At 43.1% G+C, this 26,129-nt stretch overlaps 3 protein-coding genes across 6 annotated transcripts; 1 reads left to right on the forward strand and 2 right to left on the reverse strand.

The window, feature by feature from the left end:
• Positions 1–195: 195 nt before the first annotated feature.
• adap2 (ArfGAP with dual PH domains 2) lies at positions 196–5,833 on the reverse strand. The gene is made up of 11 exons (XM_076752637.1): positions 5,555–5,833; positions 4,738–4,862; positions 4,525–4,616; positions 4,178–4,266; positions 3,806–3,918; positions 2,942–3,091; positions 2,742–2,825; positions 2,454–2,516; positions 2,044–2,121; positions 1,690–1,918; positions 196–1,060 (listed from the first exon to the last, which is right to left on the reverse strand). The coding sequence occupies exons 1-11, from the start codon at positions 5,640–5,642 to the stop codon at positions 1,032–1,034; spliced, it is 1,140 nt and encodes a 379-aa protein (XP_076608752.1). The 5' UTR covers positions 5,643–5,833; the 3' UTR covers positions 196–1,031.
• Positions 5,834–6,088: 255 nt separating this feature from the next.
• Positions 6,089–16,658, reverse strand: atad5a (ATPase family AAA domain containing 5a). Of its 2 annotated transcripts, none has more exons than XM_076753637.1 (22): positions 16,259–16,658; positions 15,794–15,857; positions 13,895–15,678; positions 13,626–13,710; positions 13,357–13,515; positions 13,108–13,243; positions 12,760–13,020; positions 12,239–12,384; positions 11,930–12,080; positions 11,304–11,627; positions 10,719–10,812; positions 10,511–10,593; positions 10,284–10,420; positions 10,022–10,199; positions 9,707–9,874; positions 9,376–9,603; positions 9,184–9,248; positions 8,784–8,973; positions 8,479–8,582; positions 7,494–8,377; positions 7,175–7,333; positions 6,089–6,982 (listed from the first exon to the last, which is right to left on the reverse strand). In XM_076753637.1, exons 2-22 carry the CDS (start codon positions 15,845–15,847, stop codon positions 6,904–6,906), a joined length of 5,469 nt encoding a protein of 1,822 aa, XP_076609752.1. In that variant the 5' UTR covers positions 15,848–15,857; positions 16,259–16,658; the 3' UTR covers positions 6,089–6,903. The 2 variants fall into 2 exon arrangements, with proteins under 2 accessions (XP_076609752.1, XP_076609751.1); XM_076753636.1 differs by having other exon boundaries at positions 8,479–8,633.
• A 1,529-nt stretch (positions 16,659–18,187) lies between these two features.
• LOC143334145 (far upstream element-binding protein 2-like) lies at positions 18,188–26,049 on the forward strand. 3 transcript variants are annotated; one of them, XM_076752702.1, is made up of 18 exons: positions 18,188–18,421; positions 19,218–19,320; positions 19,457–19,516; positions 19,730–19,766; positions 19,906–19,958; positions 20,091–20,162; positions 20,265–20,322; positions 20,568–20,736; positions 20,940–21,038; positions 21,129–21,227; positions 21,316–21,418; positions 21,647–21,768; positions 22,078–22,371; positions 22,669–22,784; positions 22,912–23,000; positions 23,384–23,590; positions 23,955–24,142; positions 24,234–26,049. In XM_076752702.1, the coding sequence occupies exons 1-18, from the start codon at positions 18,293–18,295 to the stop codon at positions 24,240–24,242; spliced, it is 2,007 nt and encodes a 668-aa protein (XP_076608817.1). In that variant the 5' UTR covers positions 18,188–18,292; the 3' UTR covers positions 24,243–26,049. The 3 variants fall into 3 exon arrangements, 2 of the variants coding, with proteins under 2 accessions (XP_076608817.1, XP_076608816.1); XR_013078319.1 differs by having other exon boundaries at positions 18,192–18,421; positions 20,553–20,736; positions 23,306–23,590; XM_076752701.1 differs by having other exon boundaries at positions 18,193–18,421; positions 20,553–20,736.
• The last annotated feature ends 80 nt before the right edge of the window (positions 26,050–26,129 follow it).

Raw genomic sequence — 26,129 nt, forward strand, 5'->3', positions numbered from 1 at the left:
CGTCGAGGTTCCTCCTCAGTGATCAAAACGCTTATAATTTAATCTAAAAGGAAGAAAGTTAATAAATTCAAGAAAAAATAATTTAGCACGTCCTTAACAGTCCTGATTGCTATACCTTCTGTACAAACGTGCAATTTTAGATCAAAAAGAGAGAACAAAATAGTAGTGTTGAGAAGTGAAAATATCCCCCAGATTGAGATCTTTTTAAATTTACTGTACAGAATGTCAGTAAAACTAGCAGTCTTATTTAGAGTCAGTGAGCAGTGAAAATCTCTGTTAATAATAATAAACATATCCTTAATGGTTGCACCAAAGTTATTGACATTATTACTGCAACATAATCGTGATTTATCAAGTTCCATTTGTAGTAGAATTCTGATGGGATGTCGAAGTCAAGCAAGCTAAACAAGACAATTAGAAATGCTTTTTGAGCATGCTAGAAAAAGGGGCAAAAAAGTTCAAATTAAATTAGTTTTGTCCAACATGTACCTCACATGTAATTTATGGTTTAAAGCACATGTAATCAAAAAATAGTATATAGTAAAGTATTTTTTTCTTTTTGAGCATAGTGTCAAAAAATATGTTTAGTACAAAAAAGAAAAATATATGCGTATTCATTAGGAAATTTAAAACTACAAAAATGGAGAAACATCATAAATAGACCATAATGACATGCAGCGATTGTAACCAATCTTCTATTTCAGTATAACAGTGCTGCACTAGTGAGTGGTGTATGTTTGGTCATGAGAGTAATTGTACATAATGATGCAAAACTTTCTGAAGTCTAAGATTGAACATCAGATCTGGTGTCAGTTAAAGGGAGTGGATTGAAGTCTTTAATCCACACTGTGGCACAGAGCATCAGCAGAGTCATGTTTCAAGATGCTTCCTTGAGAGTCAGTCCTGGAAGCCACATTGTGAACATCCAGTACTGATAGAGTGCAGTGGAGACTGCTCATCTGCTGTCCTACAATGGTCCCTGCAGTAGTTCTTTGTGTTTTCAAGTGCTGTGGTCTTCTCCTGCCTTTAGTTTATTTTTTATGCTTGATGTTGGCTTCAACTGGAATGAGAAACAAGAGACATAATTCAGTGGTGGAGTATGGCAACTTTCTGTGGTGCTGTGTACAGGTTTGTGCAAGCATGAACATTTGTGAGGACAGGTGAATTGTCCTGACTAACTTTGCAAAGAAAATCTGGAGCAGATAAACCAAATAGCTCAGTAACTTTGCTTTTTTTCTTATTTGGCGTGCTCATGGCATGGCTCTATCCACTGGTCAGTCTGCTAAATTGGTCCAGACTGTAATACCTCAACAATTATTGGATAGATTATCATAAATTTTGTACAGAAATTAATGGTCCCCAAAGGATGAATACTACTGACTTTGTTGTTACCCTTGCTTTTCCTCTGGTGCCACCATGAGGTTGACATTTTTGTTTTTCAGTGAAATCCCTTGAAAACTGATGGATTGATTTGCATGAAGTTTGGTATAGATATCCATGGTGCTAAGAGGATGAGTGCTAATTAATTTGGTGATCCCTTGACTGTCCAATTAGAATCTTCTTATAGACACAAAAATGCTTGAAGTTGAGGTTTTCACATGACAGGAATGACTAGTATGTGGTTGTGTGTGTGGATATTAGAAAGCACTGTACATTGACATGTTTGCACTATTTTCTAGCCTTGCTTACTGGTATAATCCTGCGGTGCCATGGGCCTGTGAAGGACCTGTCTGAGGGCATCCAGCCACTCTCTCTGCTCCCTCTCCTGCTCACACATGAAGACAAACTGTCGCTCGGGCGTCTCCACCATAACGCCACACTTCCACTTATTTCCCCGAGCATGCTTGGGGACGCACTCCTTCACAGAGTAACCTTTGCTTTCTGTGCCGATGAAGATGACCCCTAACTCCTCTGCATCCTACATTCAAAATAACGAACATTGAAACACAATGGTGGTTACAGTGCTTGATAAACGATGTGCCTGACAAATCATTACAGCAGAGCACAGCATTAGGTTAGATAGAGAAGAGGTTTTGTCCTCACCAACTGGCCTTTGAAGTAGAACAACTTCCTTTTTTGAGAGTCCAAAATAAACCACCTCTTTTTGAATGGCTCCTTTTGCTGTTATATAAAAAAAAACACATGTAATATTAACACTTTACCTGAAAGATTCACCCTTTCAATACCACCTTATATCAAGCCAATCACCTCTTACAAAAAATGCAGTTCAAGTATGTTTGAATATGTGTGTTTGTGTCTGTAAGAGGAAAAGAAACACATAATTAAATGCAGAGCAAACGGCTGTAACTCTTTGGTGATGACTGTGACTTTGCTGATGCATGCGTAAGTCAAAGTAGCAGTTGAGTGCTGACAAATAACACATTGTACAAATAAATCTCATGTAAGGACACGTATTTGCATATGTCTGAACTTTTTGTTCTTTAATGACTTACCAATGGCCCTGTCTTTTCCATGTAACCCTCTTTGAGGTAATTTCTTGTAATCTTTGGTATCAGCTGATAAAGAGACAAAGGCACACATGTATTACGCTTTGAAGCGTAAAAGTGAAAACAGGCAAGTTCCTGTTCTATTGCTGATGACTGAAAGTGAAAGTTCAGTTCCTCTTATGTTGTCTATTCAGAGTGTATTTTACAGTGTATCAACATCTTGGAGTTCCTGAAAGGTGGATATGAGCAAACATTTTGTCAGTTTATTTGGTGATGTGAAGGTTTGCGGCCTACTTCTTCGTCACTTCCAGTCGGGTACGCTGTCTTCAGGTATGCATAGCGAGCAGCACGGATGGCGTTGTACCACGTGACTATTTCCTAGAGGAAAAGATGAAACCCTAAGATTCTCCATTTTCCCAAAGCTACTGTATGACAATCAGCATAACAACTGCTGGTTACTGTTATTTATACTTTGGTTGATCATGCAGTCCCACCTCAGGACTCTCGTGATAAACATAGAGGCTCCTGGTGTGATCGTCATCTTGGTAGGTGAGCTGCAGCCCGTGAGGATGACCAATTTTCTCGGGTTGAAAGGTGGCGTTTAGATCCTTGATGGAGATTACAGCTTTAGGGCCTTTGGACTCCTAGAACACAAATGTATAGATGTGCACTTGATGGTTGGTAGAAATGAAACAACTGGATTTAATTAGCATTTTGCTGTTTGTAAATTCATTTTTAGCCTTGCAAGCAGCATGACCCTGAAATTTGGTGCAGACATTCATGGTCCTCAGAGGATGAATCTTAATGATTTTGATGATCTCTTGAGGCAGCAGCAGGTTGACATTTTTGGTTGTTATTGCAATGCCTGGACAACTACTCCAGAGGAAGCCCCAGCAGATGAACTGTAATAATTTTGGCGATCCTCTGATGTTTCCTCTAGCGCCATCAGTAGGTGTTTAGTGCTAATTAGCAAATATTAAGTTTGCTAAAATATCTAAACTAAGATAGTGAACATGGTAAACATTATACCTGCTAAAATCACAATACCTGCTTTGTCCATATGTTCATGTTTGCATGCAGACTTAAGCATTTAGCTCAAAGCACCACTGAGCCTCGCAGAGCATGGCTAGATGCTCTTAGTCTTGTTTGTCTTTTTCTCAGTTTTTGTCTTTGCGGAGCAAAAAGCAGCAATGATTCATTAACATTGTAATTACTGAACTACTGTAGATCAATTCAAAGCAATACACATGCATACATGCAAGACATTCATATCAACTCCACGTTTAAATTGTTTTAAAAAGCTCATTGTTCTTTTATGTGAGTGCAGTTCAACTGTGCTAGAGCTGCAGGGAACTCACATTTTCCTTGCTGTAGTAGGTAAGGGTAAATTCTCTCTCTGACAGCACAAACTTCCTCTTCTGAAACTGTGTGTTCTCTTTCCCTTTCTTCCACAGCATCCCCTCATAGAAACCTGGATTCAGTTCAGGAAATCCAATAAGTCAGTTGCTTCAATACACACAGGTCTTACTTACTTAGTTAGTTAGTATGTTTTGGGAGCACAGCCAAACGTTTTGCAAAGTGTGAAAAAACCCAGACAGTTTTCACTTCCTGTTTCTTCATGCAAAGAACAGGTTTTTCTTGCACAGTTCTGCATGTGTTAGAGGAACCATATTTTCATATTAGTTTTACACCATGTTCTACAGTACACTCATGTGTTACAAAAAAATCACCTGTGGTATATGAAATGGGTGGATACTTGGTTTCTCCTGTGAATTCCATCCTTTCATATTTGGCCCGAATCCACTGCTCCCTTAAAACACTGCGGTTCAACAGCAAACATATAAATATTCTGAGACAGGCAAAACAGTTCTACAGCAGCTAGTCAACATTTTGATCCAGCAGCACAAATTGATCCATATTTCACTTCTACAGTCAGTAGTTGTACTTCTCTCTATTTTTATCCCACTACCCAGTCAGCAGTCTGTGATTGTGATAAACACACATTCCAACGTGAAGACATGAGCCAGTTACAAACACAGTTTTCGGAAGAATGACAAGATTCTGGAGAAATACTTACACACAGTCATTTTCCTGGGGCCGAAAGTAGTACGGTGGAACAGCTTTCTCATACAAAGCTTGGGCGCTGGCATTGCCATTGATTTTCATGACCTGTGAGGGTCCCAAAATGACACACATAAAGATTACACACGGGCACAGCCAATTCGTCCTTCCACCCAAAGAGCTAATATGTTATCAAAGAAATAATAACATGAAAAAAAAATGTCCATACCTCCACAAGCTCATCCTCCCAGAAATCCAGCTTTATGGATTTGACCCGGCTGGACAGGCTGCGATGGACGCCAGAGCAATTCAGACACACAAACACACCCAGCTTGTAAGATGCCCAGTCTGGATCTGTGTTGTGCAGAAGAGGTGGGATTCAAATGCAACACCTTGCCCTCAAGGCCATGATATCCAACATGTGGACCTCCAATTTACCCCCCCTTTCCTCCCACTCTACCTGCCATGGTCACTGTATTCCTATGTTGGAATATTATGAAGTCGAAGTTGTGTATTTGGCGTAACAAAAAAGAATTTAGGAATATTCACCATGAGAGCATAACATCACCTTAAAACTACATTTTGTCACAGAGGCTTTCCTTAAGGCGTTTATCACACAATTTGGCATCATGCATCAGTTGATGAGTGAATATTCCTATAAAAAAGTATTATCAAACTACCACAACAGTAAATGGGCCTGTCAGGGGACCGGGTTAGTTGCCCACTCTCCCGGGTTGATAACCGGCCTTGCTTGCCAAAGTCTGTTGAACCAGCTGTTCATTAGAAAAACAATTACATTCATTTCATATATAAAACACTTATATATAACACTTAGACGATATTTTATCATGTAAAAAAAAAAAAAAAACCTCATCAATCTAAGAAGAGAAAGTAAATCTGATTATCTTTGCGCTGCTAACAATGGGGTAGAAGAGTCTCTGATAAAAAACAAATCTGGAATAAGCTTTGAAAAAAGCCGTACACGTGAATCCAGCTTAAGTTTTAGTTCTTCCATTACCAGTGACGGACTTGGACATGCTGCTTACCTGGCGCGCCGCAGTCGGCGCACCGGCTGTTGTCCGGCTGCTTCACCAGTTCCAGTAAAATCTTTTTGTTGCGTTCACGGTTTGCCATTTCGGTGCAAAATTAGGGTCTCTTCTCATACGGCGATGAATCCCGCTGTCGACACTAAACATGGTGTTCACAAAGCTTCACACAGGGGGAAATGCAAAATGTCCATTTGAAAACTGGAACTTGGTGTTTTGGATGTCACAACACAAAGCAGGCGCGGGACCTCCCTCTGCGGCGGCAACGGAGGAAACAATGAATCGTGTTTGGTCACCGGGCATTTTGTAACAACCTACCTTTCTGCCTCCAAACACAAGCGCTGACGAGGTATTCATTCACGCCTTTCATAACAGTCTCACCTGAAACCAGTCTAGCCACTGTGCAGTGGGGCAAAGGCATTTTCAATGCACTGAACATAAACAGCCATCACTTCATGCTCTGCTATACACCACCAGTCACACTGAGGTCAGGATGGAAATGAACACATACACGGTGCAACGATTTATTTATTTGGTTGTGATAAACCTTTATTTGGTCACAACAAAACCCACTGTGAATACCTAAAGAAAACAAAAAAGTTAAAAGATGTGTACAATGTGAAAGTGAATTTAACTTCCTGTGAAAAGCTGCCTGCGTTTGATGAACAGAAACAGGATCCCACGTGCACCAACAGTACTTTGTGTGGAGAATGACATACAGCCTTTACAAATGCAGAGGAAAATACTATTTTACATTTAAATCTCTTACAAATCATTAATGATACATACTTGCTCCTAAAAAGCAATGTCTACTTGATAAAAACACTTTGCAAAATGCAAAGCATACTGATACACAAGACTTCACTGTATTAAACACTACTGTACAAAAAAAAAAAAAAAAACCCTGCACACTGCAGCACAACATAATATTACAAAAATCATACAAAGTAGTAATCTTTAGTGCATCCTTTGAAAGCACCAAACTGTGCTGAATCAGAGAACATCTGAGGTTAGTAAGCTGTGGTGAGAAAGCCGTTTCTGGTTCAGTGATTCCATCATTTCCATCTTTGAAAAAATACGTGGGAGCTTCACCGGAGTCCTTTGTGTACACACACCTCTGACCGGCTAGACACCTCAGCTCATGCCAAGGTCAGGATCACCAAGAGACACCAGGCCAACGCTGACTTCTACTGTTGTCTGATGATTTGGCCTTATGCCACAACACAACCTGTAAACATGGTCCTTCTTTCAATTTAATAGCCAGACCTTAAAAGTGTGATCACTTTAAAGCCACTTTTTATTTAAGGCCTCTGTACGGTCATGAGGACACATCTGATCTCCTCTATGGCTTAGGGGAAATCTTCAGCAAGGTGCTGTAGAGTGCTTTTATCAAGACCTACTTGGATTGCGTCGAGGTAGTGCAGGAACCTGGAGAAGGAAACACAGCTTAGTTTTCTGCAGACCCGTTGCAACAGACTGAAGTTGCACAAAATTCAAATTCAGTTTACACTTTAACAAGTTTACTTGTAGCCTGTCAGTCATATGCGCTTGGTGTTGAAACAAAAACAAAACACTGGCTGCCTGTAAAGACTTAACAACTTTTTACCCCTGCATGCTCACCTTCGTTTAACCTTGCCCTGCTCCTTAAGCTGCTCTGATCTGCAGATGGTGCGTAAGGCTGGCAAGTAGTCCAGAGCAGCTGCTGGTCTGTTGCACAGAGTCCCAAAGACTCCTCTGAACGTCAGACTCTCCATCACTTCTCTCCTCCGCTGGACCAGCCTGGAACATATCAAAATGCATTAACTTTCTTTGAACATATCTAACTTTGGCTAAACAGGTCAGAGTTATAGTTTATTACTTCTGTGACCAATATTATTGGGACTGGGTCACAGTGCAGGAAGTTGATAACATTATGTTGAAAAAGATGAGTAAGACTCACTGTGGTTGACAGGGGCCATCCTGAGTGAAGCTGTAACCTTCTCGATGGGCGGCAACAGGGAGGGTGAGCTCTGCTGCAGCCTCCTTTCCCAGCTCCCCTTCTAGTTGTTGGGCTTTGTCCCAGGCCTCCGTTACTGAAACCCGACACTTGTGGAAGCTCAGAGCCTCCACAGCAGCCAGGATCTCCAAGGCACGCTCTCCTCTCACCCAGCTCCCTCCGTCAATTTCAACCCTTGACTCATCTGTCATCCCATCTTTCACTGCAGCACTGACTTGTAATGTTCTGGGATTGTCACCTCTCTCTGGAGGAGTAAGCAAAGAGGAGTCCATGTAGGACATATTGTCTAAGAAGTCAGCTATTGATTCTAGACACTGGGAGACTGGGACACTTTTCAGCCGCTCCTCAGAAGTCAGTGGCTTCCTCTTCACCGTCTGTGAAAATAGACTCTCTCTGACTTCCTCCTTCACCTGAGGAGCACCCTGCAGCTTGCGGAGAGATAGAAAGCTGTCTTCTGAGTCCGAGTCAGAGTGCAGTCCATCGTGGTCAGGGAGACGGTGCCGCCTCTTGGTCTTTCTCATTGTGTTTGACATTTTGACTGGACTGCCATCGTCCGAGCAATCCGCCGATTCTGCTGTGTGTAATAACCTGTTATGAGATGGCAGCATGTCAAACTGCGGACAGGTGGACGGCAGCTCTTTTGGATTAACAGAAGGGTGGTCTTGTGATACAGACACAGATTGCTCAGGTTTGTAGGTGGAGGTAGTCAACTGTGTGAGTGGTAGATGTAAGAGTGTCTCCATGTTGGAATAGAGCAGGTCGACTCCTTGACGCCTGCTGTTTACCAGCAGCTCCCAGCACAACGCCTCCTTCACCGGACTCCGGCTCTGTTGACAACACATACCCCATCAATATCTTAAACCAAGTACAATATGAAGATAAGATAAAACCCCACACTGTGAGAGCATGTGGTAAATGAAGAGTTTACCCTGAGCAGGTCCCAAATGTCTCTCTCAGGTTGAACATTCAGCAGGCCCAGCATGCTGTCGGTGCAGCCGGTGTCACAGGGAGGGGGGGTGGATGGGTCAGTCACTGTGCACACAGACAGAGCAGCTGCCTCTTCAGTCTCTGACTTAAGTTCAGCTTTTTAATAAATGAAGGGAAAATACTATTTAGGTTAATGGTGTGTTATAATAGTAGCAGTTACAAAGTGCTTTAACTAATGACAAAACAAATATGAGACAGTAATAAAAATATAGTCAAAAGTGAACTTCCTCCAGCTCATTTCCTCACCTTTCTTGCCGGTGTGTGTCAGTGGCCTGGTTATGTAGCGGCCTCCTCCGCTGCGAGTCCAGAACTGCAGCTGCAGTAAACTCTGCCTGATATCACAGCCGTTGAGTCGAAGCAGAGACTTGACGTCCCGTTGGTCTGTCCGCATGTCCTCTGCCAGACACAACAGCTGCAGGAAACTGCTCACATCCAACTGCAGCAGGGAGAGAAGGACAAAAGCTGACCGATGACCAAAAAATGTGCTTCTGGTAACTGAAGTCCAGTTTTTCAAAAGCTCCTTTTTCAGTGACCAAAAAACTGCATTTGTGTGTGGACTAAAGACCAAAATCAACAGAAAAGTCTGTTACCCATGTACGTGTGGACTAGGCAGAAAAATGTGTATGTTAAGAAATCATCCACTCACCATTGAGGGTGTTTTGAAATGGATCTCTTCAAAGTTGCCATCAAACATGGTGCTGAACGCAGGATCTATAAAACACACAAGATTTCATTTAAACCAGAAAGACCAGACACAGAGTATAAAGTACATAAAGCAAATAAAATGAACACAGCCAGACTGGAAGACAGTGCCTTTGACCTTCCACTTTCTACTCACCGCTGGTGGTGAGGATGACTGGCCTCTTGGTAGTGGTCATAAACGTCTTGATGGCAGCTAGAAACCCTGAGTCATCATCGAAAATAACATCCACTTCTTCAAACAGGATAAGCGAGGTGGCGGTCTTCTTGCTCTGATCTTCGCTGGTTTTCTCCGTCGGTGATTTGACTGCAGGGTCTTTGTGCTTACTGACACACTCATTTGCTTTTATGACTTTCTTGGAAGCAGCTGTATGAAGAGATGAGGGAGACAGACAAAAATATATATAGGAAAACTTTCCATGAAGGTTATTGTGTTAATTAAAAAATCGACACACTGAGGGTGGAGTTACCCATTTGTTCAGTCTTCTTAGTGTTAGGTGTCTCCTTGTTGGTGGGTCGCCCCATTTTGAAGAAGTTGGCTAAAGAGGTGGGGGCCAGGGCTCCTCTTTTGGCACCTCTGGGGGACTGGGGATGTTTCCTAGGAGATGAAACCACCCTCCGAGGAGAGTTAATTTTTCCTAGAAGATGAAGAAAACAGTCAATTTGCAACGGTCTGCGTTCATTTTGGAATATTTCTACGGTGTACAACCATATACAAAATGTGCATAAAACACAAGCCAGCAACTCATTGGAAACAATGCTCTCAGTGTCAGCTCTGTACATACTGGGAGAGGATCCAGGCCGGAGAGCGCCAGCGCTGCTGCTTGTGCCGTAACTGTTGAAGTAGGTGGGTTTGTGGGCGTTGACCCCCTGACTGTCCACCTGGTGTGACTGAGTGGCTTCCTTCAGCTGGGACAGAATTAGGCGACCACTCCGCTGAGAAGAAGCATTCACCTCAAACACCTTGGGAGACCAGAGGGAAGGTAGAAAATGAGGGCGCTGAATCCCACACAAATGTTACGGATGTGTACCTCGAAGCTTTTGTACCTTAAAGCCAAGCTCCTGGGCACAAGCATAGACTGCAGCTGTCTTTCCAACTCCAGTGGGTCCTGTGATGAGCATTGTATTACACAACATGTCCTCCCCATCCTGGGAGTCCTCTTCTCCACAGTCCCAGTCTGAGTCTGAACACAAAGAGCCACCATGCAGTCAAAACAAGCACAGCAGAGGCAGTTATGAAGGGAAAAAAAGTTTGTGTTTTTCTAATCTCCCACCATTGCTGTCTTCCTCTCGTTTCTTGTCTTTCAGCTTTTTTCTCTCTTCTCGGTCTGCGCGGAGTTTCCATTCCTTTAGCCAGCTGTATGAAAAAAATAAAATTAAAAAAACATGAAACATTCAACCCCCTGTTCCTGATTTAGGATGCAAATTTGCATAATGGACTAAGAGAGGTTCAGTGAAATCAAAGCAGTTCTAGTTCCTCACCTGTGCAGCCTCCTAACTGAGGCAGCGTTGCCGATGATGTCGCTGGAGTGCTGAGGTTGATATTTGTCTGTCCATAACACATCCTCCTTCACATCTGTAGAACAAGCTTAAGACTGAGTTGGAGGCTTTAAATATTTGCTATGTGACAAAACATAAGAACCAATCAAGTTTACAGACACTAACTTCATGAGTAGAGCAAATATGTAAGCAATGATGGCACCAATGATCTCTTGCTAGCATACCATTAGTTGTTATGCCAGTTTGGTAGGTGTTTTTTTCTCATGGGTGGCTTTTAAGATAATTACACATTGTTGTGGTGGAGTCAATGACAGCAACTCCATTATCAGTACTCCACTTCATGCACTAAATCTTTACTTCTCAGTTTGCCTTCACTAACAGAGCCAATCACCTGTGGCATTGATAATGACAAAAGCAAATACTGGAGGGTAAGTTTAAAAACATCTGATGTCATTATGGCAGTTTCCTAATTGGATGATATATTGTCTGCTGATCCCAATTCATAGAGTGTTATAATAAAAAAGAGATAAAATAAAATCAGGCGATTAAGCACACTCAATTCGTTACCTTTTCCAGTGTCCTCTCCAAAAATCAAGTCATCATGCACAACAACACAGTCTTCTTCAGACGGGATGGGAGCAGCTTTGACAGAAGGCTTGGCTTCCTCATTTTCCTCCTGCTCTAGCCTGGATCTCCGAGTTCGTCTCGTACAACCTCCCTTTTTTGTTGACTCAGGCTCAGCTGTGGAAATTTTCTCTTCTGAGGAACTGGTCCGTTGTTTCTTAGCCACCTTCACTGTCACTTCCCCTTCACCATCCGTCCTCTTCCTCTTCCCTCCTACTGGTTCTGCTGGCAGTGTGGTGCTTGTGGGTCTGGTTACATCCTCTGGTCCTAGCAGGTAACATGCAAATGATGTTGAGAATCATTTAGATTTTATGCTCTACTTTCTGGCTGTAGTCCATTTTAAATTGATTGTCAGCATTAACTGATACAAATACTGCCGCAATATTTGTGCTTTGAGGGCAGTTTGGATAACTTACAAACTCATGAGCACTTTCTTCTTGTAGATGCAAACAATATAAATGCTGAATACAGTTAAAATGATTAAAGAAATCAAGCTTACCAAGAGTTACTGCAATCTGATGTTTTGCAATATAGCATATCTACTTTTGCTTCAGTGCAGTAAGACTGACCTGAGGCTGTGCACTGCTGCTGGTGGTCTGCACGTCTCTTCAGGAAGCGAGTGATGAACATCTGAACAGGGAAAAGAGGGTTGGAGGTGCTGACCTCCTCCATCAGAAGTTGACGAACACTTTCAGAGATTTCAGGCCTCCAGCCAGAACCCTTCAATGGAGAAAATTTTATTTGTTTGGTAATTTATACATGGTATAATCAAAATACACTACCAACCACAAATTGCACAAAAACACAAACAATTTGGTGACCCTGGACATTGAGGGACAGGTGCTACGAGAATAAAGTCATTAGTCATTTGAACATACCCGCTCACAAAAGGCTCTTTGTGCTGGTTCTGTCGTCACACAAAGGGAGCCACTAACAGGTGGAAGTGGGTTGGATGGTTGGCAGAGCTCTTTCAGATGACGCAGTAATGAAGACTCAGGCCACAGTAGACTCCAAAGAGGGCAATCTGCCAGTACACAACAAAAACAAGTTTTTCCGGGCTCTTGTTCCTCTTAATTTCCCATCAAATCAATAAACTTAAAAAACAATTTATCTAACCCTATTAGAGGACAGTGGTGAGTAAGGTACTGAGATTATTTATGTAAGTAAAAAGAGAAACACTCTGTTACAAGTCAAAGTCATGAAAATACAAATTTCACATACGTACAGAAGTATTAGCACTCAAACACGTTTTAAGTACCAACAGTAAAAGTACATTATGCACAATGGCTCATTTCAGAATACTGTACATTATATAATTGAATTATCAATGCCTTAATGACTTTAATGTTGAAGCTGTAAAGGTGGAGCTGATTTTAATTACTATGAAGGAACAGCCTACCGTTTGGTGGCTGCTTCATGTGTATAACCGGCTGAAATGAGGAACAGGAGAGAGAGTACGCCTCCTTGCTGGCAGCCGTCTTGGCTATCTGTCTCCTGAAGGACTCGGGTAAACCACTCTTCAAGAACTCTCTGCGTGCCCTGAACTGCTCATCATCCTGGGAGTTTTCAGAGCCCTCACAGCTGCTCTCATCAAAGATGGAAATCACTGCAGACACCCTGCGAGCAGTCTTTTCTTGGCCCAGCGAGGCCACTTTGGAGCCTGTGAGAAAGAAAATACATCATCATAAGATGAAATGTCAACAAAGTGCTCAACAGTAAATGGTGATTTAGGAGTGGGACAGACTACCATGGACAGCCTTGGTCTCTTTGGCAACTTTTCCAAGAACATCATTTAGACTGCGTAAAGACTTCTGGGCTTTGCTCTTTTCTGGGGCTGTATGAGGAGTGGCAGTCTGGTCCTCCTCCAGGCAGATGACAGAATCCTGACAAAACAAACCACATAGTGAGGGAAAAAATGAGTGAAACAACCTGAAGATGAATTATGAATGAACACTGAAAACTGTCAGTCATCTGTTTTGTTGGCCTTTAACTGTACCTCGGCCTCACAGTAGCTCTTCTTGGTGGAGGCCTCCGCTCGTGCAGAACGCCTTAACGTGCCCTTCTCCTTGACAGCAGCTTTTTTACTCTGCTGGATCACTCTGGCTTTCTCCACCAACTTCTTTGCCTGTTTCCTTTTTTTAGTGTCATTTGATGTCTGAAAGAGATAAAGTGGGAGTATGAATGAGTGCTTCGTTGTCTTCAGCCCATCATTTTGATGTTTAAATATGTTTTATTTGTCCAATCTGTGAATTATATCCTACTCACTTTAGTAGTCAAAGAATTGTTTATACCACTTCCACCTTCAGCCTTGGTCATGGAAACATTTTTATGGACTCTAGTAAATTTAATCCTGATAAAAAAGAAAACATTTGAATTAGAGCATGAAAGACATAAGCAATGGCATCGCAAACTGCATCCCCAAAAATGATCACAAAGTTGAATCAACGCCTCTAAAACAGTTTGACCAAAAAATGAACATAATAGACTGTAATAACTGTGATAGAATCAAACATATGATTATGTGGATATGTCACCTGATTGGACTTTGTTCTGTGTCCGGTGGGCACACCATCTCTGCTACAAAGACTCCGTGTTTTGACTTGCGCGTCTTTGGGGTGGACGTATTTGCAGGGCTGCTGTCATGTAAAGCAGCACCAGCATCCTTTGAATTGTCTTTCCTGGCTTTTCTGATAAGAGTTGTTGGGATGGCTTGCCTGACTACAGCCTCTCTTCTGGACCTCCTAACCACTGGGATGGAGGGAGTTGAGGTTATGGGAGACTCCTCTCTTTTATCATCAGCCTCGACAACTGTGGCTGCTGTTTCTTCCACAGAAGTAGCAGCAGGTGAGGCAGTGACTGCCTCCTGTTCCTCTGTAGCTCTTTTTTTGCCTTTTCTAACTGGTTTCTTTTTAGCTACTTTGTTTTCCGGAGTGGGCGCAGGGACCTGCTCAACAGAGGGTGGAATTACAGTGTCCTCTTCAGCAACTTTGTCTGCACCATCCAAAACCCGCTCTCCCTGTTGCTTCTGCTTGCCGTGGCTCTTGCCAGGCTTGTTTTTGGATCCATCCAAACTGGGCTGTTTGAAGGCAGCCATGAAGTGCTTCCTCTCTGCCTCACTGCATTTGGGTGTGGATTCACTCTCAAGCACAGCCAGCTCTAGATCTTCCTCTTGAAGAACCACATTAGATTTCCGCTTGGCAGTCACAGAGTTAGAAGGAAGTTGGTGTCCAGTCTCGCCATGGGGAGACAATAGTCCCTCCACAGGGCTCAGAGCCCCTTTTCTCCTGTTGAAGATGGAAGCTAACTTTCCAACCGCCTTGGCTTCCTGTTTGGGTGAGGCTACATGCACTTCAGCCTGGATGGTGACGGTACGGGGTGAGACTCCAAAAGGTGGCTCCTCACAACCTAAATTTTCTTCAGCTTTAGGGTTGTCCAACTGGTCAGTGTCCATTTCTTCTGCCTCTATTGTGATTTTACTTTCATCTTCCTTGCCCTGCTTATCTATGTCATCTTCATCCCTGTCCTGGCTCTGACTCCTCACAAATTCCTCAAAAGAGATTGTGACTGTGCTCCTGTTTAACTGAGAGGCCTCATCCACATTGACCTCCATACTAACATCACACAAGGAACTCTCGGTCTCTTTCTCCTCTGGTTCTGTATGCTTTGCTTCTTGTTGCTGCTTCTTCCTAGAATTTCGTGCCGCAGTTTTAATCTGTTTTGCTTTAGATTTTGAAGGTACAATCGGAGATAATTCAATACCCTTCAAATCTGGTTGAAGTTTGACATTGTTTCCACATTTGGAATCATCTTCATGATGGTCATCTTTTTCACTGTCAGTCTTAGCTGGATTGCTCTCTTCCATTCCTGCAGTAACACAAGCCTCAGCACTAAGCTGGACCACCAGGGATGCTGGATCACTGCCAAGAACACCGCAGCTCCTTACTGCTTCTGCTGAGTGTCCGTTATCATGTGGTTCTTCTAGGATCAGGCAGCTCTCCTCCACTGTGGAGCCAACAGTGTCAGCCTCCACAAGTTTCCTGACAGCTTTGCTGGCCTTTCTACTCCGTTTCTGAGACAGCTGTTTCGTTGCCACCCCTAAGCTGGTGTGTTTTTCTGCAAGCTGGCAGTTCTCTTTTAACTGTTCTGGTGAGCTGGTCTTTTCTTTAGAGGACGGAGCCTTTCGGCTAAAGTAGTCCATAATGTTGTTGGTGCGGGGAGGAGAAAAGGGCTTCTCCACAGGCTTGGGCACAGGTGAGAAATAGTTTGTGATTGTCTTGACCACAGGGCTGCCACCATTTTTGCGAGGTTTCTTGCATGGCTGTAAAAGGAGTGACAAAGTTAATCAGATATGAGAATGCTTATCATTGAAGAAAAACACTTTTGTAGCAGCTTCTGCATGCGCTACATAGCCCAAATTAGTGTGACAAAAATACCTGAGTGTCAAAGTCCTCAATGACAGATGCCATAGCCACAACACCAGCCATCATTTGAAGAGAACTAAAGCAAAAGGAAACACTGTTACGCACACTGAGGTCTGAAACAGCAGTAAATCAATATTAATTGTTGGTTCAGTGGTTTAAGCGCCGGATCAGTTCCAGCTGGGAAGCTCCGTCACATTCACCTTTGTCTCCCCTTCTTTCCTGTCTCTCTTTAGCAGAGTTATTGAACGAAGGCAAAAGTTCCACAACAATTATCTTCAGGGTTGGCATGCTTTAACGCTGGTGTTGAAAACATAACACTCATTGTCTCTTACTGTTTTAAACAAGGAAATGTACTTTAGCAGTCGATGGGACAGTGAGTAGCTTGAAATGTATGTTATTGCTGACACGGCGCTCAGTATCTTTCACTTGTACGCATCACGACAGACGGGAAAAACAAAGGTCGAGAAAAACACTCACCGTCAATGCTGAACCAGTCACTTGCTGACGTTAGGTTACAACTTCAGAGACTTTCCTTATTCACTTGTCCGTGTGTGTGAATGAACAAGAGGCAAAGTTCATTGTGTGAGGAGAACTGTCTGTTGCCACCACACATAAATTTCACTGTAAAACAACAAGCTAGCTGATTTGGCTCGATGCTACTTTCAGAGCAGCCTCGCTCATCAGCAGTCCCAAAAGTGGTCCAAACATTCTCCACCTGTCAGCCACAGATATATGAACGAAAGGGAAAATCGTTACGCCGATAGTGTCCAAACTGTCCCAAGTACGAATTCAAAATACATGTTTATGGCGTATGTTGCGCTTTCAAAAACGCGCCAGACTGGACGTGAATGAAGAGCGCCAAATACACGCGACCTTTGGCATCACTGAATTCCACCAATCACAAGAAAAGAAAATGCTTACGTCATCTCATAACGTCGTTCGCCCATAACAAAGATGGCGCATGGTGTCGCATTTCATGGAGAACAAAAAATGACAGCGGCCTCTACTGGCTGCGCCAATTCAACATGACATTTTCACTGATATTACTACAGATCACAAATGTGAACTTTTTCATGACATATTTATTAATACATGAACTTTACACGAAGGGAAATATTTGCTAAGATAAATCTAACTTACAATGAACACAATAAACACTGTTATTAACCGTTTTCAGTTATCTGAACCCTATGAGAGTTTTTAATACAAGCATGCCAAAATTACAAATTGAAATGATAATTGTTTCACAAAGATATAATTGTTATAAATGAGCATCCAGTAACTGCAGGTGGCTTACTTGAAAATGTGTTACTTCATTGTTTTGTACAGGTTGACTGTGTACTTGACCTGACAAGATTGTTTGTTAGTGACTGACAGTGTCATCAACAACATAATATTAATATCATGACCCATGTCAGTCTCAGTGATGTTCATGGGCATGAGGGAATTGTGTAGCAGGTTTTACCAAACCTTGCACCACCAAAGTGACACATTGACCTGGTGACCTGGGAAACAGTGTTGTAACTATCTGTATTACTCAAAAGACTCACAACTCACAAATGCTTAGTTTCCAAATAGTGAGCCAGGAGATTAAATGTATTTGTAATTTTTGTTACAGCAACAATAATGCCATATCCATATTCTTTTTTTTTTTTTTCTTTCTTATTTTCTCGGAACACCCCCTTCAAAACTCAAGTCTGATATGAATCCAAATTTACAGGATTGATCCTTGTGGTTATAACATTTACCTCTTGCTGTAAGTCTGTGGAAAAGAGGTTTGTGAGTAATAATTTTTGGAGTGGAAACAATAGAGCAGTGAGATCAACAAAGAAAACCTTGTTGCTCAGGTTTATACTTTACTGGATTGTAAAGCATACTAAAAATACTGTAAAAAGTGGCAAACAAGAAGTGCAAATACATGGTTCTAATTTGATGATAATCTAACAATTCTACCATGTTGCATCAGTCTAGAAATGTTTAATTGTATGAAGGATATGGAAATTAAAAAAAAAAGAAATATCAATGTATTGTAGGTGTAAAGTGACCCTATCACAAGTGAAAGTTGGAGGTGTGACCATACTGTATTGTCATACTATGGTTAAACCTAACACTTCCTCTTCATTAAAATCTAATAACTATCAGGAGACATGATCTGGGGTACTGTTTTATTCAACCAGCTATGAAGTTCTGCGAAATGTATTGCATTAAGATGCTACATTAAATCACCTGTTTGAAAGCAAACAGAAACAGAAACGTTTGGTATGCAAAAACTGTAACTTAAACAACGTCTAATCAAAGCAAATACTGATGAACTGTAACATTTTCCCCAGTGACGTACATTATTTTTAGCGATTACACACAGACTAATACTAACGCGAATGAACCTTCCCGGCCGCCGTCGTGTCTCCGGCGCTTTTCTTGCCCCGTCAGTTACTTGACTTTCCTTCCCACTCCTGCGCAGCTCTGATCCCGGTTGTCCGCTCCCCGTCCCTCGCCTGTCTTCAGGTCAACATGTCGGAGTACAATGCGGTGCCGCCACCCGGATCCGGGGCTCCTCTCGGCGGACAGTCAGCTCTCGGGAACGGAGCAGGAGGCATCAAAAAAGATGCGTTCGCGGACGCGGTGCAGCGGGCCCGGCAGGTAAGGGATGTGACAGGCAGGAGCATGTTTGGAAGGTGGGCAAGCTAAATAGTTAGCCTGAGGGCTAACATGGTTGACACAGTTTGACACAGGAGAATTAATGTTTTATATCCACACATGTGTCCGAGTCAGCGGTGTTCGTAATAGTGCAATTAAGCTAGTTACGTCATGTCACTGCTGCTTGTACATTAGCTAGCTAAAATACTACGTGTGTTCCCCAACAAACCCACAGTGTGAGCTGTGCATTATAACGTTAGACAAAATGGAAATTTACAGGATTTTAATTATGTCATCTAACTCAACGAAGAGACGACGTCATGGTAAGACAGTATGAGTTTAGTGAGTTCAAATTACCTGTGGGGATGGTTGATGTTAAAGTGTTAATGTTAAGTAATGCAGGTGTGATGCTAAAATGAATAAATATATAAATAAATAAAGTAAGGCACCAGTGCATCAGTGTATTTAATAACCAGAATCCTATGTAATAGCCACTGTGCCCTGTCTTGTGATATCCATATTATAATGTTGGATCTCCCAGGCCAGATTGATGGATAGATTACTTTATTATAGAATCCAGTTCTACAGCAGCCACTATTCTGTATTTTAAAGGTGCTCAATGCATACTTTACAATCTGTACAGTAATATACTGCAATGTACAGTCATGCAGGTATTGCTGGAGACTGCACGGACCATGTAACTTATACATGGGTGTTAATATGTGGGCACATTAGGGGCAGAGCAGAACACTCATTGTTTTTCTCTATTGTCATGGTGAATTTTACGCCTGTGATTCAGATTGCAGCTAAGATCGGGGGCGATGCTGGACCTCCCCTGAACAACAGCACTCCATCAGATGGCTTTCCCTTCACTGCACAGAAACGACAGCTGGAGGATGCAGGTACGGTGACTGCGGCTCATTCATGTACTCTTGCTCCGTTCACATTGCACCTAATTGCAGAAGGTATTCAGATCTCACAAACACCTCAAACACACACCCAGTTACAGTGGATATCTGTCGTATCTTCACCTGACAGATGAACCAGAGAGCAAGAAACTGGCTGCACAAAGTGACTTGGATTCAGCCAAAGCACTGTGTGAGTTCATCCTGCTATTTTATGCTGTCTGATTTTTTTTGTGATGTTAATAGATTTCCAGTTGTACGGTGTTTCTGTTTCATCAGTTTGCCTCTTTACCCTTGTATGTCCACGTGCCTCCTCTGTCTGTGCCTCACAGTCCGTCAGTAATCCAAAACCTCTCCCTCGCTCTGCTTTCTCACTCTGTTTCTTTCTGTTGATGTCCCATCTCAGCTATTGGTGCACAGCTAGCTGCTCTTGCACAACAAAGGTGAGATCTCAGAGCTTTCAGTTGACTGCTTACTATGTTTTTATGAGATTGTAGCTAAAATGCAGTTAGAAAGTCAACTATTGCCTGATTTGTTGCCTCTTTCTCCCTCTTCGCCAATCTCATTTGCTGATGGTGTCAGGCCCGCCTCCAGCACAGAGGAGTACAGTGTACCCGACAGCATGGTGGGACTCAGTGAGTTCAGCCCAACTCAGCTGTAGCACATATTGATGCCACTCTGTTTGTGTCGCATAAGACACAGATAGATGCCACTATTGCGAGTGTGACCCACCAACAACGCACAGTTTGCTCTCTCTTTGTTCTCAGTCATTGGCCGTGGAGGTGAACAGATCAATAAAATTCAACAGGAGTCAGGTTGCAAGGTTCAGATAGCTCCAGGTAATGTCTGCATCCACAGCTTTCTATTTTTATAATAGTTACTCTTTTATCCTCCTTTTGGTGTTGAACTTAGTTACATATGTACTCTTCATGTGTGTCCAGACAGCGGAGGCCTTCCAGAGAGGAGCGTCTCTCTCACAGGTTCCCTTGACTCCATACAGTAAGTTTCAGACTTCATGCAAATTGACTTTTTGGCTTTTTTTTCTGTGGAAGCGCAGCACTTTGTTTGAAGCCCCTTATTCTTTCATGCCATCTTTACACAAGTTACCTATAATTATCTAGTACTCCATTTCATAAATACCATGTGATGTAATATTAGGTCAGTGTCACTTGCCATGATATCAGGTTGATGACATGTGTTGGTGAAATGAATGTGGAGTAAGTGGTCAGCTCTTCCCCGGCTAGGAAAGCCAAGATGCTGCTGGATGAGATAGTGTCACGGGGGAGGGGCACACCTCCTTCTTATCACGAGTCGACCAATGGGCAGAATGGCACGGTGCATGAGATGATGATCCCAGCTGGCAAGGCTGGCCTTGTCATTGGCAAGGGAGGGGAGACCATCAAGCAGCTACAGGTACATTGCATGGCTGTTGCTTTTTGAACTTTTAGCAATTGCAATCATCTGGACTGATGTGTATTTTTGTAAAAAGTGGTGATTTCACTTTATCTTTTGTCTTATAAATGAAAAACTGCCGTAAGTGGAGCCAGAAAAATAGAGCTTTGGTGTCAATCAGGTAGACGTACAGTACCATAATGTTCAATTGTGCGATATTCCAGGAGCGCGCAGGGGTGAAGATGATCCTGATCCAGGATGCCTCTCAGGGACCCAACGTTGACAAGCCCCTGCGTATCATTGGAGATCCCTACAAAGTTCAGGTACATTTATCAAATCACCTCATCAAGTTCAAAATAAATGTGTGATTGCTGAGTTGCCATGCACAGTAACCACCATGTTTTCCTTTTCAGCAAGCCCAGGAGATGGTGCAGGAGATTCTGAGGGAGAGAGACCATGGCGGCTTTAGTGAAAGAAATGACTTTGGCTCCCGTATGGGAGGAGGCATGGATGTGAGTTTGTGTGTGGCAGCAAGATTCGGAGTGGGATCAGCTGACTTTGAGCCATCTAAGTTTACAAAAGCATCTGTTTTCCATTCAGATCCCAGTACCACGACACTCAGTCGGCGTGGTCATTGGACGCAATGGAGAGATGATCAAGAAAATCCAGAATGATGCTGGAGTTAGGATACAGTTCAAACAAGGTAGGAGCCTGTGATGACTTTGGTTATATTAATACATTGTCCACATTTGTTGATGTAATATTTTGCATGAACTGTACATTTAGATTCTTGTCAATGTCAAGACCGCGTGAGAGAACTGTGAGGTCTTGAGTTACAGAGTTGGGTGTTGATGCTCAAATGGGTTCAGCACTACAAGTGAATGTTACTGTCAAAAACATTCCTTAATGCAGATCAAAATCTTTCTTCCAGATGACGGCACTGGTCCAGATAAGATTGCCCACATCAGTGGTCCCCCTGACCGCTGCGAACACGCCGCCCAGATCATCAACGACCTGCTGCAGAGCATCAGGGTCAGGGAGGAGGGACAGGGGGTACGGACCACTCTTTCTCAGACACGCATGAACTGTCACACTCTGAAACCTGCTTTTTTTCCACTCGCAAACTAATAGACCCGATAAAGGATTGTATTAATCAGCTGTGGATGACAGTAAAAGTATGGCAGCAGGCTTGAAGCAGATTTTGTAGATTTTGAGTTTTGTAATCTTTGCATCCGTAGATCTAAACTTATTAAAACACAGAGATACCCTCAAATTAAATCTTAGACAACTTTCCATTCAGTTTAAACATGTATGCACACATTATGCTGTAGTACTGACACTGTCTCTCTCCTCCATCCACAGGGTCCCCCAGGTCCTCCTGGTATGCCTGCAGGAAACAGGGGCCGAGGTGGGGGACAGGGTGGGTGGGGTCCCCCTGGAGGGGAAATGACCTTCTCTATTCCTGCCCACAAGTGTGGGCTCGTGATTGGCCGGGGAGGAGAGAACGTCAAGTCCATAAACCAGCAGACGGGGGCCTTTGTGGAAATCTCTCGACAGCCGCCCCCCAACGGAGACCCCAACTTCAAGCTGTTCATCATTCGGGGTTCACCGCAGCAGATCGACCACGCCAAACAGCTCATTGAAGAGAAGATTGAGGTACTTACCTTGTTTGTTCTTAGTTACATGGAGGAGAACCGAAACTGTTTTCAACACCAATGAGCACAGATTATCTTACATATACATTGTGCAACAGTACTGAGGCCAGTTAAGAAACTTAAATCTACAGCTGCCACATTCATTTAAACAATTGCCAATTCTTGTTATAATCGAAAATTTTGGTCATTTTTAAAGCAAAAATAGGAAACATTTACTTGTTCCAGCTCCTCAAAATGTGAGAGTTTGAAGCTTTTCTTTGTACATTCATTTGATGTGTGATTATATCATGCGTTCCAGGGTCCTCTGTGTCCTGTGGGCCCAGGGCCAGGTGGACCAGGTCCTGCTGGTCCAATGGGCCCCTACAACCCCAACCCATACAACCCCGGACCACCTGGGGCACCTGGACCTCCTCAGTGAGTAGCTGCAGCTAATGTCCAACTGTTTTTGTAGCCTACCATGTAAGGAGATGATTCTTTCTCGTCATGTCAGAGTGATGATCCTGAGAGGTTTTTAATAATAAACCATTTCTACGCTCCTCAGTGGCGGTCCTCCAGGTCCTCACCAGTACACCCCTCAGGGTTGGAGCAACACCTACCAGCAGTGGCAGCCGCAGGCACCTCATGATCCCAGTGAGTCACCTATGACTGCACCGCCTCTCCTGCTTTTCAAGGATCACTGTTTATTTTTGCTAATTTTAGCATGCTGGCTCTCTTTATTAACACATCATCTCTACTTCAGTACTTTCATCCCAGGCTGTAGGTTTTACTGTAAACCCCCCGAGTTATTTCAGATGAGGATTATTATTGTTATTTTTTTTTTATAAATCTGGGAAGGTCAACAGGAGCACTGATGGAAATGTTGTGATGAGATGCACATGTCTTTACCTTAAGCAGCTCTGGCTAACCCTGTCTCTGTTTCCCCCCTGGTCTCCAAGCCCGGTCTCCAGGCCAGTAGCAGGGGCTCACCCTCACCCTATGAGGACCTCACCCCCTCCACCCTGCATCTTTTCTAGGCAAGGCAGCAGCCAATGACCCCAACGCAGCCTGGGCGGCCTACTACGCTCAGTACTACCAGCAGCCGTCAGGGGCTGTGCCAGCCCAGTACCCTGCTAACCCAGCTGGAGGTGCCCAAACCTCAGGGGACCAGACCCAGCCTGCACAGACGCCGGGGGGCCAGCCAGACTACACCAAGGCCTGGGAGGAGTACTACAAGAAGATGGGTGAGACTGCCAAAGACCTGTAACTTTACCCTCTGTTAACTCGAAAATTTGTGATTTGTTGGTTTAAACAGCTGATGTTTGGCACAAGCGCTGCAAATGTATTCTCAACAAGAAAGCAGGGAAGATGTTGGTCACTTGGCTTGTGCAGAAAAGAAAATATGTAGTAAGACACGCAGTGTAAGAGCTTCAGAGTATATCCCAAATTCCTAATATTAGTTCAATAAAGTACTACATAATAGTCACCATAGGGTTTTGTTTTAGCAGCTGCTCTCCACTGGACTCACTGACTTTTTCTTTCCTAAGGTGAACTATTGCTGAATGTAGCGGTGAACTGGGTCACGTCTCTTTTGTCTCTCACCTCCAGCCCAGGCAGGCGGCTCTGTCCCTGGGACAGCAGCTGCAGCCCCAGGAGCAGCAGGGGGAGCAGCATCCACATCAGGGGGCCAGCCGGACTACAGCGCAGCCTGGGCGGAGTACTACAGGCAGCAGGCTGCATACTATGGACAGACAGGACAAGCCCCCGGCCAGCCAGGCACTCCCCAGCAAGGACAGGTTGGTACAGAGGCTGCAGGGAGGTGTTCACTGTTAATCTGTCTGAAAGTAATGCATCCTTCACTGATCCCTCTACTTGTTTGGATTTTAGACGCAGTGAGACTTCATGACAGAAGGCCTCTGATGCCGGAGAGAATCAGGAAGACGGGATGAAGAAGACGACCCTGAACTTAAGGCCAGAATATAGCCTGTTAAGATTTTTTTTTTTTTTTTTTTTTTTTTTAATTTCTTGTGAGGGGAAACAAAACCCTTCCTCACCACCAAACACCACCTGGATACTTTTTAATAAAAATGTGAAGTGAACAAACGTTCTAATGCTTTGCTGCTGAGGGGAGGGAGAAGACTGCTGATCCTGCCATGACAGGTGCACAGCTTCTCAATGCCCCGACATACATTTATATATGCCATTATGAACTTGGAAGCCTTGAAGCGCTTACCTCATTGCGGAGGAGACTGAGTTGCCAATAAATCTATCTCATCTTCCTTTTATTAACTTCTAATGACTTTAAGGCCTGTGTTATATTTACTGAGTTGCACAGAGCTAGTAGGACTATAATCATGTTTGGTATCTGTTACGTCAGAGAAATCCTTTTTAAAGTTCATTTGATTTGCTCAGTATCTTGATTTTTTTTTTTACTTAAATCACATTACTCTCCGCTGTGGTTTGCATGGTGTTTCAACTTGTGTACTGTATATTTGGATTGTTTCTCTTTTGCTTATGATTGTGTTCACTTAGGCCCCGTTTATACCTGGCATTAACGTGTTTTGGGTGATCACAAGTGGAGGTACCCAAGACGCAGCAAGGGACACACTGAGGTCCGATCACTCAGATCACATTCAGAGGGGGTCTGGGTCGCATATGGCCACATTATTTTAGCAGTATGTCCTGGTCCACACTGAAGGACCTGACATCCTCTGTGCAAGTACACATGAAACCCACTCTCTCATTTCCATTTGGTTCACTGTAATGCAGATCATATGTTTGCACTCTTACCTGCCAAGATAAGTAGCAGATGTTTGTGAACGCTCCCGTCTGTTTCAGCAGATTTCACCATGGAACTAGAAACTGCAGATTCCCTTAAAGGACCAGTGTGTAGGATTTAGGGGGTTATAGTGGCAGAAATGGAGTATAATATTCATAATTGTGTTATAGTTACCTTAGAATGAGCTCTTTATATCTACAGAGGGAGCAGGTCCTCTTCCACAGAGTCATGGTTGAGCCATGTTGCACCACAGTAGCCCACAACAGACAAGCCAAACACTGGCTCTGCAGAGTGATGCCCTCATTTGTCGAGTGAGGAGAAACTTAAACTTGGCAAAACAGCAATGGCAGTTTCTTAATCATTCGTGCCTTCTTGTAAATTTGGCATCAAATGTTAACTGATGTACCGAGCACTCGCATCACCCAAGATGTACGCTGATGCCGGGTGTAAACAGGGCCTCACAGTATTTTGTACAAGTGAGCCAGTTTTCCAGTGTATAAAAGGAACGCTACAGTGCTGATTGATGCATGTGGGATGACTAATAACTGTTGAAAGGTTTTAGAGGTAAAGGATGAAACTTTTTTTCCCACTTTGTTTTTATTGTTTTCATGGAAATGAGAACACGGGAGATATCAATAGTTGACAAAGATTAGATAAAACATTTAAAAGTAAGGCCCCTGTGTGCAATGATGGTTCAGAGATGGAGGTAGAGATCTGAGATGTTCACATAAGGTTTGTGTTTAAATCGTTTAATTCAGGACGCTATGATGGGTATTAGATTTCGTCCTAGAGGGTTAAAAGACATTTTTTTTTTTTTTAATGGCTTACAGCTTCCAGGATGTCTGCGCTGTACACCAGGTGATGCATCTTTGTTTTGGCCTTGGGTACAAGTGGCTTCCAATAAACAGCCCTTCCATAAATACTTATCAGTGTGAGGATCACTACATAGAGTTGTATGTTTGGGTTATGATGCAGAGATTTAACACACCAATCTGCTGGTCACG

The sequence above is a fragment of the Chaetodon auriga genome, chromosome 16 (assembly GCF_051107435.1).
Source record: "Chaetodon auriga isolate fChaAug3 chromosome 16, fChaAug3.hap1, whole genome shotgun sequence".
NCBI classification, from domain to species: Eukaryota; Metazoa; Chordata; class Actinopteri; order Chaetodontiformes; family Chaetodontidae; genus Chaetodon; species Chaetodon auriga.

Coding starts and splice junctions, on each gene's coding strand:
- LOC143334145 (XM_076752701.1), top strand. CDS start 18,293: ATGTCGGAGTACAATGCGGTGCCGCCACCCGGATCCGGGGCTCCTCTC. Junction 20,737..20,939: donor AGACCATCAAGCAGCTACAG/GTACATTGCATG, acceptor GCGATATTCCAG/GAGCGCGCAGGGGTGAAGAT. Junction 21,419..21,646: donor TAGGATACAGTTCAAACAAG/GTAGGAGCCTGT, acceptor TCTTTCTTCCAG/ATGACGGCACTGGTCCAGAT.
- adap2 (XM_076752637.1), bottom strand. CDS start 5,642: ATGGCAAACCGTGAACGCAACAAAAAGATTTTACTGGAACTGGTGAAG. Junction 2,122..2,453: donor TGGAAAAGACAGGGCCATTG/GTAAGTCATTAA, acceptor TTTATATAACAG/CAAAAGGAGCCATTCAAAAA. Junction 1,919..2,043: donor TCTACTTCAAAGGCCAGTTG/GTGAGGACAAAA, acceptor TTTTGAATGTAG/GATGCAGAGGAGTTAGGGGT.
- atad5a (XM_076753636.1), bottom strand. CDS start 15,847: ATGATGGCTGGTGTTGTGGCTATGGCATCTGTCATTGAGGACTTTGAC. Junction 13,021..13,107: donor AGAGACCAAGGCTGTCCATG/GTAGTCTGTCCC, acceptor TCTTTCTCACAG/GCTCCAAAGTGGCCTCGCTG. Junction 9,604..9,706: donor TAAGAAGACTGAACAAATGG/GTAACTCCACCC, acceptor CTCTTCATACAG/CTGCTTCCAAGAAAGTCATA.